The sequence below is a fragment of the Aythya marila genome, assembly GCF_965140915.1.
Source record: "Aythya marila genome assembly, chromosome: 2".
In the NCBI taxonomy this organism is placed as follows: Eukaryota; Metazoa; Chordata; class Aves; order Anseriformes; family Anatidae; genus Aythya; species Aythya marila.
In genome coordinates this window covers 107,482,443-107,497,361 of record NC_139043.1, presented here as the reverse complement: position 1 = coordinate 107,497,361, position 14,919 = coordinate 107,482,443, and the positions used below count along the sequence as shown (strand labels likewise).

Below are 14,919 nucleotides of genomic sequence, written 5' to 3'. Positions count from 1 at the left end.
GTGCTGTTGGCTGAACTATGCTGCATCTGAAACAAGTTGGCTTGTACTTAACCTCTTCATGTGCTCCTGCTCTAATTAGCTTTCAGTTTGGTGGTTAGTGGGAGGTGTGGAACCTCAAATATAGCCACGTCCAGGTTAAGTTAAAGAGAAAGCTGTAACTGTATTAGCAGCAGCTGTAACTGTGAAGCGTATTAGCAGAATAATTGGATTGATGTCTGAGTTGTTAGAAATTGAATTGCCACATTTCTGACTCAGATGTCAGTGGCTCTGATTTCTGTCCCATGCCCTCAGTTATTTAGCTCAAGTTAGAAAGTTTTTGAGTGTGGAAAAGATTCATTTGAGAAGAAAGACTTGAGCTTAGAGGTCAAGCTATCATTAAAATGGGTTAGCCATATTTTTATTTGGAACTTCATCCCAAGTTGAGATGATAAAAATACTTTTTTGCATGGTCATAACAGGATGTTGAAGCTGTTGCATGCCTTATTAGTTAACTTTTCTGTGAGGTTGAATTGTTCTTTCACCAACACTTGTATGCAGAGTGATAACTGAGTTCAATTGCAGTCAGAATTTGCATTTGTTAGTAGTAGTCATTTTAAGGCCTTACTCTTATCTGTGAAAGGCAGAGGTGTGTACTTCAAAGGCAGAGAAGGCATCAGCTCTCTGTTGAATTGGATCAAAGGAATACAAGCTCAGACTCTTTTTCTTCAGTGGAGAAAATCACAGACTCACACCACTACTACTTGGTACTTATTCAAGTTGGTCGGACTTTGTATTAAAGAATCCTGACTGAGGAGGTGAAAGCCCTTTTTGGCGGGGGGGCAAAGAAAAAACAACCCTGCAACGCCTTTTGTGGGTTTAGATGCAGTTCAGTAGTTTGTGTACAGCTGTAGCATGCAGCTTGAGCAACACGTTCTAAAAGCACTTTTCTGTAAACTTATTGAGGTAACTTGTGTACTTGGATTGTGAGGTCAGACTTATTTAAAACCTTGTTTCTAAAACACTTGAAACTGCCAGGAGGGAACTGCCACAGCTGTCAATGAGCTTATGCTTATGGACAGTTGTAGCAAAGGCATTGGACTGGTAGGTCCTACTGAAGAGCATCAAGCAGCAAGTGCTAAAGGTCTGAATTCACTGGGAAGTGCTTAGGTTAAAGATGTTTAATCTTTAAACTTGCTTGTGGGTTACAAAACTCTTATTCTGTCTGAACAGCTTGCTTTGTTTTTCATGTCATATGAACGTGTTTTTCCTTCCAGTACCTAAAGGGGGCCTACCAGAAAGTTGGAGAGGGGACACTGTCAGGGGGTGTAGTGATAGCACAATGGGTAGTGGCTTAAAATTAAAAGAGGGTAAATTTTGATTAGTCATTGGGAAGAAATTCTTCCCTCAGAGGGCAGTGAAGCCCTGGCACAGGCTGCGCAGAGAAGCTGTGGATGCCCCATCCCTGGAGGTGCTCAAGGCCAGGCTGGATGGGGCTTGGGGCAACCTGGGCTGGTGGGAGGTGTCCCTGCCCATGGCAGGGGGTTGGAGCTGGGTGGGCTTTAAGATCCCTTCCAACCCAAAGCATTCTGTGAAACATTTATAGTTGTGTGATTATGAGCAGCACTGGAAAGGTGTCTGCATGCTTTAGGTTGAGGACTATATCTTTGCTCTTTTGGGGACAGGAGGGCAGATGCTGCAGGCATACTCAACATTTGGGTATTTTCTTGGAATTGGAGCCTGAAACCCACTCCTGCTCTAAAACTCTCGGTGCCTTCCCAGTAGCTCTTCCATATTCCTCAGAATCCCATGCACTCTCAAGTACTCTATTTTTTCAGTAGCATGGGATAGTTATGTTAATATGTAGGCTTTTAGCAAGAGCTTTAAAATACTAGGGAAAAAAATAAACTAATCACATTACTTAATATTTCTGTTTCTTAGCATCTTTACAATTCTGGAAAGTGCTTTTGTGGTTTGACCTTTAAAGTGGCATGCAGCAAAAGAATGTCCATTTCTTTTTTTCTTCATCTGCAAACGTTTACTCTGCTGTCTCAGTTTATTCCTGCATCTGAAATATATACCAGAGTGTGACTTGTTTGCTCTTACTGCTGCTTTGCTTTTGCTTTTTATTACACTGGTCCATTAAAGAGAAATTGTAGGAAAGGCCCCCACTTGTTTGGTGCAAAGTACCGGTGAGTCCTGCAGGTCTCTAGACTAAGGGAGGTGTTTTCAGCTTATCAGTAAGTGACAGACTCTGCATTCCAGGAGCTGCTCAGGGATGGAGTAACTTTCATAGTAACATCCCTGTAGCAACAGAAGTTTGAGTTCTGTGTACAGACAGGCTTACAGAGTTGTCGTGGGCATTTCAGAGTTCTCCAGTGATAGCACACAATCACTGTGGCTGGAGTATAGCTGGCTGGATAATGATACAAGTGTTTGCTGATATTAGTTTAAAAACCTTACTTTACTCAGGTTTTTATGTGCTTTTAAATGTTGTTTTTTTTTTTTTTTTTTAAATGCAGTTTTAACTTGTTTTATTCTTTCTTTCCCCAGTATGTCGTGGTGAGCAGTAAAAAGATACTGTTCTATAACGATGAAAAGGACAAGGACCAGTCTAACCCATCCATGGTACTAGACATAGAGTAAGTGAAGTTATCGTTGACTTTGCATAAAGATAGGCAAAAGAGCGGTGTCTGAGATCACTGATAACAAACCTAGGCACTTGGATTCAACAGTCCATAAATAACTTTGAATTTTCAGGTTATGATAGCTGTGGGGCACACACAAACGAGGTATAAACTCTGTTTTTAGATCCTCATCCCTTTGCCTCACACCTTTTTCTAGCAATCTGAGAAGGGCTCAGTATTAACCAAGCCCAAAGCATTTTTAAATTTTCCAGATGGTTTCTATGTATTTCAAGTGAAAAAATAAGTTGTGTTCCCTCTGCATTGGTGATACATAAAGGAAAAATGTGTCAAATATGACTGAAGCCCATTGCTGTTACACGATGGTGATGTTTGAACAGCTGACCAGCATTATGGGATGTCATAGAGTAGTAAGTGGAAAAAGGCTTCAAAATTTATGAATAGGTCTGCCAGTGACTAACATAACAAATGTAGTGGTCTGGAAGTAATCACAAACTCAGGAAGCACTTACGCTGCCAATTGCTTATAAGTAGGAAAAGCATTATTTTCTCTTTGAGCTTTTTCTTACTCTCTTTTCATAAACATCTGTTATGGCTACTGTTGAAAAGAGAGCATTGGGCTGGATGGACTTGTAGCCTTTACCCCAGTGCAGGATGATGTTTGTTCCAATTTTAACAGCATTTTCAGCACCTAGTGCCCCAGATTGCCTTTTGTGATCTTCTTGCATTGATTGATTCTCAGTTAATCACATGATTTAGTGAAAAAGAATATTGCTGTGCTTGATATGGTTACTTCTAGGGCTGTAAATATGCTTTTCTAGCAATAATCAGACCCACTGTTCTAAGGAAGATTTTGAAAGCTTTTTTCACAGGTAAATTTGCCAGGGTGGATCTTTAATCCATTTTAAGATCATCCTCTTTCCAAACTTTTGGTTTTACCTGGATAGACAAGATCTGTATGATTTTAGTGAATTCCTGAAACCATACTACAGCCTTGGAGTATATAATTTTGTTTGCATAAACAGGATTTATAAGAACTTCAAAGTAATTTGACAGTAACCTTTTAGCCTTTTCTGATTTATGTTTCTTTTAATCTAGTAAGCTGTTCCACGTCCGACCTGTAACTCAAGGAGATGTATATAGAGCAGAAACTGAAGAAATTCCTAAGATATTCCAGGTAAAAAAGAAGGGAATTGTCGTTTCTAATTCCCTTCAAAAAGTTCAGAGTTGTCTTTGGAAAAACATACAAAATATGTGGTGCTTCAGCAGTAACATGCTGGTATTCCCTTTTTTTTTTTAGATTCTGTATGCTAATGAGGGAGAATGCAGGAAGGATTTGGAGGTAGAACCAGTACAGCCGGCAGAGAAGACGAATTTTCTAAATCACAAAGGCCATGAATTTATTCCAACGATATACCACTTCCCAGCCAACTGTGAGGCCTGTGCCAAACCTCTTTGGCACGTCTTTAAACCCCCTGCTGCCCTGGAATGTCGAAGATGCCATGTGAAGTGCCACAGGGACCACTTGGATAGAAAGGAGGAATTAATTGCACCATGCAAAGGTACACTCATGTTTTTTGTAGCATTCCATCTTCTCTGCATTTTTAGCCAGAGCTCCTGACCTAAGGGATGAAAATAAAAGCACTTTAAGTGTTGTACTCTTTAGTTTTATGTTTTAGATATGAAAGATACTGTTACACTAATACCGTTAATGCTGGTTATGGACAGGCAGCTGTGGAAAGCCTGCGTAGGGAGGCCTTTTGTGGTGTAACTGTTGTGGCTCTGCTGAGGACCTGGGGGTTTTTGCCCAGGTACTGGTCAGCTGCTTGGTTCCCAGACCATTCTTTCTGTCCTTGTGCATAGCCTCAGTTAGTGACAATACATTAGCCACATCACCAGTCCATGCTAAGACCGTTGAAGAGTGGTTCTTCGGCCACTTCATGGATTGGAGTAAAGATTTCTTTTTCTGTGCTCCTGTGAAATGGAGCACTTGGAGTATGTACTCTGGAAGTCAGTCATGAGGTACCCATGCAACTTCTCCAGCGTAAGACTGAAATGAGTGTAAAATGTCTCATTTCTTGAGTTAGAATCAAGAATTTTAATGAAGAGACACAACAATTGAAAAAAAAAAAACCAACAACAGTATTTATAATTTCTCCTGCTGTTTATTGCCTTCTAAAAATACATAAAACGTTCAGATACAAGTACGTATAGAGAAGCTGTTCTTTTTTCCAGTGGTGCAACTGGTATGTCATAATTTGTTGTTCTGATAACAAATCCAAATTTTCCCTGATTCATCTTCTACCTTTTATGTACAGTGAGTTACGATGTAACTTCAGCAAGAGACATGTTGCTACTGGCATCCTGTCAAGATGAACAGAAGAAGTGGGTGACTCATTTAGTAAAGAAGATCCCCAAGAACCCGCCATCTACTTTCGTTCGAGCGTCTCCTAGAACTATGTCTACAAGATCCTCAGCAAATCAGTCATTCCGAAAAGCTGTTAAAAATACTTCTGGAAAAACTAGGTGAGAAATAAACTACAAAAGCTATGGATCTTTTTAACTTCAAAAAAAACCAACAAACAAACAAAACAAAAAACTCTTTAAGTCTTATTTAACAGGAAACTGTGAAATAACTCTATTGTTAACGCTGTTGAATTGGTGGTCTAAATCTCTGCTTAAATCCTGAAAGGGGGAATAGACAGAATTCTCCTGTCATTTGTATATTTACCAGTTCACATATGGAAAATATGAACAGGGACACCTCCCACCAGACCAGGTTGCTCAAAGCCCCATCCAGCTTGGCCTTGAGCACCTCCAGGGATGGGGCAGCCACAGCTTCTCTGGGCAGCCTGTTGCTGTATCTCACTTCCCTCTGAGTGAAGAATTTCTTCTTAATGTCTAATCTAAATATCCCCTCTTTTAGTTTAAAGCCATTCCCCCGTGTCCTATCACTATGCTCCCTGACAAAGAGTCCCTCCCCAGCTTTCCTGGAGGCCCCCTTTAGGTACTGGAAGGCCACTATAAGAGCTTTCCCAGAAGGCCTTCCCAGAGCCTTCTTGCTCCAGGCTGAACAACCCCAGCTCTCTCAGCCTGTCCTCATAGGAGAGGTGCTCCAGCCCTCTGATCATCCTCGTGGCCCTCCTTTGGGCTCACTGCAACAGGTCCATGTCTTTATGCTGGGGGCCCCAGAGCTGAAAGCAGTGCTCCAGGTACAGTCTCATGAGAGCAGAGCAGAGAGGGAGAATCATCCCTCTCGACCTTGCTGGCCACGCTGTTTTTGATACAGCCTGGGATATGGTTGGCTTTTGGGGCTGCAAATGTACATTGCTGACTCACATTGAGCTTCTCATCAACCAGGGATTCATGGGTTTGTGTCAGAAGCCACCAAGAAACTTCCGGATTCTCGGACTGTTTATGCTATTTCTGTTAGTGTCAGGCAGGTTAAATGATGATTCCATCCCTTCTCCTTGCTCACTCATTCCCTGTCTTCTCTTATCTCATCAGTTGTTTGGTAGAGCTATTTGTGACCCTGTGCATTAACCAGGGCCAGATTTAAAATATATTTCTTTTTTAATGCGAGGACATCGTACTGATTTTTAACTTGCTTTCTGACAGTACGCATGTTCCTTTCCCCCCAAATAACTGAATAGGTGGACAGTTAGATGTGAAATCTTGTTAAATCTTCTTGTCTACAGAATGTCCACTTCTCCCAACTTCCATAAGCTTCATAATACTTCAGTGTTTCCAAACTTAATCTTCCTTCAGTCCTCAACTTTCTGGGATTTATTAAAAAATGTTACCTCTCTCCCCACCAAGATTAGCCATATCTTTTAAAAAATTTGTCTCTAAGTTGCATCTGCTGATTTAAAATATGCATCATTAATAGTTGTTATTTAACATCTTTATTTACAATAGAACTGTTGAAATACTCTTGGTCTGTGACTGGGGAAAAAAAATACCAAGTGATTTTTATATATCATGTGATAGAAAAATAATCAGAGGATTCTAGAAACTGGTTACTAAAAGCAGACCTTAAAAGGTCTGCCTTTAAAAACAGACAGGATACAAGCCCAACACAGCATACATTTCATAGTTTAAATTGATAGTTACCCAAGTGTAAGGTGCAGAGGGTCACCTTTGCCATCCACCAGCAGCTAACGTGATGCTGCAAGACTGGGATTCTTGTCACCTGCCCTATTGCCAACTACAGTTATACAGGGAGTTGGTAAGTAAGGAACAGCAAAAGTAGTGATTGATTTTTTAAATCAATTCATTAATTCTTTTTCATTCTGTCTTAATGGAGATGCTGTTCATGGTGGTCTTCAGCACGACCCAAATTTACAGCTAATTCCTTACAGGGTGAACAGTTGTGTATGTGAAACTTTACAGTAGCTCTTAAAAGAATGGGTCTGTTTGGGGAGATCAGTTACACAATTTCTGTAATTAATCCTGTGGGCACTTGTCTTGTTAGAATGGTACAGAATCATAGAAACGTGGAGGTAGTGAAGAGGAGCTTTCATTTGAATGAGAAAACATTATTTTAAAGATCATTGGCTGAGACATACAGAGATACAACAATCCTAATAGCTCACTAGCACTAAAAGGAGGAGAGCTGCACGCTCCTGCTTTATCTTCTTTGAGCTTCACAGATTACCTCAGTAAATGTATCTATTTCTGGCAGAGAATTAATCCAGGAATGTTTTCAATCGAGAAAAAACGTCAGGAGGAAGCACAACAAGAAAGAAACCCTTACATCCCTTCTCCCTCTCCCAGCTCTTCCTAGAGTTGGCCTGTATCCATTAGTGAACTTGGTGACATAGTTAGTATTTGACCTTAGAAATCTTGTTTCTTAACGATGTTTAATATTGACGTAGTTTCTTAGAACACGTAATTAATTTACGGCAAACTGTTTTACTGCTGCATATTGTAGGCACCGAGTGTGGAGGAAGAAGCATGTTGAGCATAAACAATTTAGAGAGGCACAGCTCTTGACCAGCGAGAGCGCTAGGTATGTGCGTGCTGCCAGCCCGTTGTGCTGCATGCAGGAGGCAGGTGGGGAGCCCGCACACGGCACTGACGCTCGAGGAGCTGCTGGGCGGCTTTGTGCACGCTTTGTGCACGCTCCAGCCCCGCTGTGTAGAGGGGAGACAGCTGAAGCTGGGCTAACTGCAGCGTAACGGGGCTTGCGTGGCACTTGCAGGCGATGTGAGTGAATGATGGAAGGATTTGGAGTTACACCAAGCTTAAAAGTACCAGGAAAAAAAAAAAAAGATTGGGTAGGAACTTCTTTCAAGCTGTTCTGTATGCCCAGGAAGGGGCATCAGACTTCCAGCAGGAGAAGTCACTTCTAATGTACCAGATGTTTAGATTATTAAATAAATTTACAGCAAATCTTTTACACTGAACACTTCACTGGTGATTGGACGGTAGCTGAGCTATACTGACAGCTGGTTTCCACTCTAAGGGGAGGATTCTTGTTTTGTCTTCCTTCCCTGCTCTTCTGTCGCTTGCTCCTGGGTAGGTACGTGAGCTGAGCGTTTTGGTCCCTTTCATAAAGGTCCACAACTCAGTTTCCTGCCTGTCAAAAAGAACGCTACATTTATTTGGTGAGTGGGATCAGCACACTGAGAAGTGTGGTGACTGCTGAAGCTGAGGAAAGGTAGGTAGGAGGCTGCTCCGCTGGGACTGGGAAGATAAGTGGAGGAGGAACCCTTTTCCTTTCAGGTATCAGGGAGTTGTTAGATTGGCCTCCCGGAACTCAAGTTGCTGCACCCTGCAGTTCTCATCCTGACCTCTGTACTTAAGGAGTAAGAGGAAAGGAGTAAGAGAAGCAGTGGTGTTTTTTATGGGATGCACTTTTATCTTAGCTGTTACCAAGTATCTGGAAATTGTTGTCTTGTCAGACAGAATAGCACAGTCCAGTCTCATGAAGTCCTACCTTGTGAGCAGGCATTCTATATCTTATTGAACGGATACAGACTTTAACACACTCTTTAATACATTTTTTATTACATTTCATTTAGATCTGATCTGGCTTTCTTTGCAGTTGATAGGCAGTGCTCTATTGACTTTATGGGACGTGTATCAGACCCATTAAAACGAACCTCAAATATAAGTTCATTTAAGTCTTCCTCCTCATTTTAATGCCTTACCACTAATAAATATGAATTAGACCTTCATAATGAACTTGCTAGCAATTGCAGTACTGCTTCTAGATCTGAACCTACGCTTCCTAGTTTATAGCATGCTAATTTATGCTCTTTGTATCAGCACAGTTGAGGTGCTTTGTTTGAATATACTTGGACTTGGGCACCTGATCAAGTTAATGCATGTTTAACACAAAACTCCTGTGTATCAGATGAGCTCTGGCAACTGCATGTGTGCGCTCTTAGCCCGACAAAAGCCTTTTCTTGTCCTGCAAGTGAAAGAGGGTCACCTTACGCTTGCCATAAATACACTCATGATTGTTTACTCTTACTGCAGCTTTACTGGTAAATGATTAACGTTATCGTCTGCCTGATCTCTGTGTAAATGTAATGTTGTCAGAAATTAAGAACGCGTTGTGGAAGATGTGTTTAGTGTTACAGATGTCAATTGAAAAATAATTTAACTGAGGTATTTTCTACGGTGAGGCTCTTACCATAATGCCCCAATATTATGAAACTAATTTTTGCATTTAGTATTAATTGTCTGTTTTCTTCTTTGTTCCAGCTAACCACATGTACAGTGCTTAATGGAATCTCCTGGGATGCGGTCTGAAAAACAGGGCTTTTTTAACCACACCGAGCAGTGCAGACAGGCTGTTGTTCCTTTCAACATAACTATCACAGGCTTCAGGGTTAAGATTGCTATTACTGTCTCCTCCTTGCTTTGGCACAAAAGCACGCTGAGGGTGTTTAATTGCGGGTTTGCCTAAAGGTAGATTAGATTAATTATTACTATGTAATGCAAGTTAAAGCAAATAAAGCTTAGCTAGGTGTATAAAAAAAAAAAAGGTGCTGCCTTTTTGGATTAAAAAAAAAAAAAGCAAGCCTGTCAATCATGATGAAATACAGCCAACTTTCTGCGTATCAGTGAAAGAAGAAGACTGTTTACCCTGTGAGGGGAATATTTATGTCAAGATGAGCATATGAAACGGAGTAGAGGAGGAAGGTTTCTCAATGAGAAGGACTGCAATTGCTTTCAAGACTCAAAGTTGTGCTCTTGAAGACTGCAGAACTAGCTTAAAAATGAAGCCTTATCACTTGAACTTCAGTGCCTTCACTGCAGAGTTCTTAACAGCCTTAATGCTAATCACCCACTATGGAATGGATCAAAGTGTTAAATATTTTGCATTATGCTTTACAAAATACCGATTCAGCAGGTTTGTAAAGGGGGCGGGGGGGGGAAAACAAGTAATTGCCTTTAATCTATGCATTTTTGCCAAGCCATACTGAATTCTTTTACTATTAGAGGCATTAGGAACTAACAGTAAGGAGAACCGAGTTTGGAAGCATATTTTGGGGTACATCATTTCTATAACTGTGTAATGTATTGCCTTACAATTTTTAAGTGATAACATACATTAAGTTAACAAACATATATGCACTGTTTGAAATGTAAATTATTCTTAGAACACTTTTACTGAGTTTTACGTTGTCCTTTTAGTGCCTTAATTTGAGATAATTGTATTATTGCCATGTCAGTAAATGTAGAAATGTAAAAGTAAACAAAGGAAACCTCAGAAAAAGGAAAAAAAAGCAAAACTATTGTATATCAGTGGCTTTTACTGAACTTTAATTGGTTTAAGTATTGTAGACGCTAGATGAATTTTCTAAATTAAATACAGTCTTTGAACGAGAATTCCTCTTACAAAGGGACTGGTTCTGGTTTGTAAGGCAAGAAATGTGTAGGCAATGCAAAAAGAAAAGCATATAACACAAGCTCCAGGTAATTCAGGAATTTCAGTAAATGCTGTCAGACTTTCTTGCTTTGTAGCAGGAATACATTCATGGTATGGGCAGTATGGTTTTATTTTATTTTATTTCTTAACCAAATACCTCCTCAGTAATTTATAATGGCTTTGCAGTTGTGTATTAAATAAGAAGCACTGGAAAACTGAATCGTCCTTAGGACGATATGCATGTTTCAAGTGGTATTGAAAGCCGCACTGATGGATATGTAATAATAAACATATCTGTTATTAATATGGTTATGACTCTGTGCTCATTTAATGAGAAATAAAGTAATTTATGGAAGGACCCGTTTGAAAATGACTGGCATGGTGTTTTCTCCGGACTGCATCTTACACGTCTTTCTAAGCATTCAGACATTGCAACAGGTCCTAGCAGAAGGTGCATTTCCATCAGGGGACCAAAATGTTTTTTTTTTTTTTTTTTGCTATTGCACATGAATTAGTAAACACCATATTAATTTTTTTCATTCCCTTATTCTCCTGGCCTGCTGTAATAGCATAATTATATTATTCAGCCACCCAGCCGAACTTGCCTTGTGATCACGAAGGTTCTGGTGTAAAGATGCTTCGTCCTTCATGATGCAGAAGTCTTATCTGAGGGGAGGGAACCCTGCTCCAAAGAGGAAAAACAGCCTGTGCATGCCATGAAGCTGTCTGTGAGCCGCCCTGGGTAATCCGCCACGGTCTTCAGAAGACTGGACCAGTAGGGACAAGTTTTACGCAAACAATTGTGACTTTGAAGGTCACAGTGATGGGAAGCGTAGATAGGTGGACGGTATGTGGTGATTTCAAAAGGTTCCCCTGTGTCGAGCTCGCTGTATCAGAAACGTCAGCAATTTTCAAAGCTGTGGATGAAGCACGTAGTAAAGACTACCTTCCTGACCTGCTCTAGCCTCTCCTCATGGACCTGGAGGGGAAATAATGTAATAGGGTGATTAAATATATTATGGGAAATCTAGAGCAAGAAGGTCAAGGGCCAGGTCACGCACCAAACCAGATGAATTTTTGCATTGCTTTTCCACTGTTCCTTTTTGTAACTGGTTTATGTCTACAGGATCAGAGCCTCTCTCTTGAATAATTAATCTTTCTCAAAAACATTAAAAATGTATCTTGTAAGTCTGTGTTTTATGAATTGGAAAAAAAGCGTAAAACCTGCTATGAATGTACAATGACTGGTGGGAGGAGGAAAAAATGGATTTGCTCTACAGATTGCTAAAAAGCTCTGGAAGTGACAGGACGTGCCAGTGCTGAAATGCTGCAGTTCTTTTTAAATGCTGATTTTCCTTGGGAAAAAAAAGCAGCAGACATAATGAAGTGTAAAATTATGTTGACCTGTATGTCTAGGGTAGGTTGCAACTGAAATACTGTAATAATAAAGTCTAGACATGCAAATTACAGTTTGTGTGTGCTGCTGTACTGATGTTGGCACTTGTTTTCTTTAAGCCAGGTGCCTATCTACAACAATTGCTACACTTTGAATAACAAATTCTGCCAAAGGTTTCTGGTGTAATACCTGTAATCTCAACTGCAAGCAAAAGTTTTGGGGAAAAATGCTATTAAATCAATTTTTTTAAAAGTTACTAAACATGGGTTTTGCTATCTAGCAGGAAGAAAAAAAAATAAAAAAATGTTATGCTATGTTCACTACAGCTCCACTTTTTCTGTCTTGCCTTCTTTTGTTTAGCTTTTGCCGGTGTTATTGATTCCTCTCTTTGCTCATTTAACAGTGGCAGAGTCATCAAGAAAATGTAGAAGCTGTGAAGAGCTGGCATAAATCAGCATGGCTTCATTCATGCAGGCGAAGCTGTAGGTTTACATGCCATTTGGGGAAATCAGACGTCTAGATTCTGTGATTTTTATTTGCTGCCTTATTTCCATTTCCTATTATTGTACTGGGTTGAAAGCTCACTAACGGTGGTAGAATGCCCAAATCTGCTCTTCTTCATTTCCTCCTCAAGTATTTCTCCTGGAGGAAACAGAAAAATAAAAATTATGGAAGAGTAGCCAACTGTGGCAAAAAAAGCCTGAATAGTAAGAAAATGGTATTGCCTTTCCTACAAGTGGGTTTTCGCAGCAGCCACAGAGGCTATAGCCAGAAGCAAATCGATGATTACGTGGTGAGAAAACACTGGTGGCAGGTGCTGAGCTTCCGTCTGTGAGCTGGTGAACTGTGGTGGTAATTTTTAATGTACTTGGTACAAACATGAAAAATGCAAATAGGGAAGAGGAGTTTTTTTTAATATAAAAAGGAAATTACTTATTGCAAGTTTGTGTATGCATTGATCATAAAAAAATCTGCCTCTATTTTCCATCTCTTGACGCTGCTTTTTTATGCTTGTTTTCAATTTCCTTTAACCTTCATGGTTGCCCTATTATCACTAGGGCATCAGTAGGAAACCAGCATTTCTGATGTGGTACAGCTGTAAAACAAAAAGAATGAGAGCAGGACAATGCCAGTCTAAGAGAATTTAAATCCTCCTCTGTGGTCTCTGCTGCTTCCCCGTGTTATGCCTTGGCATCTGTGGAAGGAGCATGCACCTAAAGACAGACGCAAAAGGTAATGCCAGACTGGGGATGCATCAGCAAAGACGTTTGCAGATCACATATTAAATTATTCGGCCTGAAACGTTTTGGTGTTACTAGGGGAAAAAATGTAGGGAAAAAAAAAAAAGTCTAAGATTTCATACATCCTTAATTTTCTGCTTTTCAATTATTTTTCCTAGTTTTCCATAATTGCGGTATGTTAGCCAAGAATCTAGACCTACATACCATATTATTGTTGTTACTTATCACTAAACAAGATTCCTTTAACAACTTGGTGCCACAATCCCTATGTAGATAATCATAGAATGGTTTGGGTTAAAGACCGTCTGGTTCTACCCTGGCCTTGAGCACCTCCGGGGATGGGGCATCCACAGCTTCTCTGGGCAACCTGTGCCAGGGCCTCACCACCCTCTGAGTGAAGAATTTCCTCCTAGCATCTAGCCTAAATCTCCCCTCTTATAGTTCAAAACTATAATCCCTACCTACCCTATATTTGATAACTAGTTATCCCAAATATTTAAGCGGGGGGGGGGAACAAGAAAAAAAAAAATCACGAATTAGGTTCCTTTCCAAGAAGCTATTTGTTCATGTTATGGAGAAGAATATCAACATCGATGTAGAACACACAGAGGAAGAACACACAGAGGAATGGTTATGTTATGTTTCACGTTTTTCATCTTGTTACTGTCACCTGGGGACCAGATGCAAGGGTGGATTTCAGGATGGGGGTGCCCAGGCTGTGCCATGCCACAGGCCCCCGTGGCAGCTCTAGGAGCTGCTCCTGCACACGGCAGCCAGGTTGATTCCCTTATGTGTTTTTTAGTTAGTTAGTTTGTTTGTTGTTTGTTTGTTTTTGTTTTTTAATTGCTTAGCCCACTGCGGGGCTGGAAACGTGCATACTGTGTTTTTTCAGATATCTTGTTTCTGTTGCTTGTTTTCTGGGTCTTCATCTGGAGACAGTCAAAGCTTTGTGGTGAAGTGGAATGCTGACCTTATAGGTGAAGAACTTTGTTTTTAAATGTGTAGAGCACTACAAAACACTAGGACACTGTAAAATCACACCTAAGGCACTTTAAGATTCTTCTGAGTTGAATATGTGTGGTGGTTATCTGTAAGACAGGATTGCACGTGATTGGATCCTACCTGAGCTGTGAGTACACATTCATCAAAGCTTTTAAAGCCTGAAGATACACAGAAGGATTCCCAAGAACATTATGTTCCTCGCTGAAAAAAAAGTATAGTTAGACATGCATGTGTCAAATGTACTGGATGAGGATAACGCATCTTCCCTGTAAAGAAACAAGAAAAGTAAATGCAGTATTTTAATTCCTGAGACTAATTATCTGAAATGAAGAGTAGTATTTTTGTTCTACCACAGCCATGAAAAGGCACTTTTGGCCTCCTGTTTCTATATTGTGCACTCCTTGTTTCTATATTCCTTACGTCAGGATGTGCAAGATTCGAAGACGCCAGCATCTGTCTGGTGATCCTCTCCTTAAGGAAAAAGGCAGGAAGCTGTTACGGGAGCGAAAAGGCCTAAAAGATCATGGAGGAAAGAAAAGGAAAAGCGGGAGGTAGTGGTTCTTCACCGTGGGGAGGCTGGGAAGTGTTTTCCTGCAGGTACAAAGCCAGTTTCTTCTCTTTCAGCACAGCACCCTCTAGTGCCTTTCCAAACTCTGTATGTGCTTGAGGTGAGACCTGATCCTCTAATGGGAGAACGCGTTCTGTTCAGCTTCAGTTTTCGTTTAGGACCCAGGAATAAACGATCTCTGTAGAGGTGGCTGTCAGTATTGAGAAC

The 14,919-nt window shown here is 40.5% G+C and overlaps 1 protein-coding gene across 1 annotated transcript in view; it reads left to right on the top strand.

Moving 5' to 3' along the window:
* Window positions 1-9,617, top strand: part of ROCK1 (Rho associated coiled-coil containing protein kinase 1) — an 84,825-nt gene extending 75,208 nt beyond the window's left edge. The window contains exons 30-34 of the mRNA XM_082753348.1: window positions 2,530-2,618; window positions 3,719-3,797; window positions 3,921-4,182; window positions 4,939-5,146; window positions 9,335-9,617. Of these exons, the coding sequence (XP_082609474.1) occupies window positions 2,530-2,618; window positions 3,719-3,797; window positions 3,921-4,182; window positions 4,939-5,146; window positions 9,335-9,338 (642 nt within the window). The 3' untranslated portion in view covers window positions 9,339-9,617. The remainder of the gene's footprint in view (window positions 1-2,529; window positions 2,619-3,718; window positions 3,798-3,920; window positions 4,183-4,938; window positions 5,147-9,334) is intronic.
* Window positions 9,618-14,919: the final 5,302 nt, after the last annotated feature.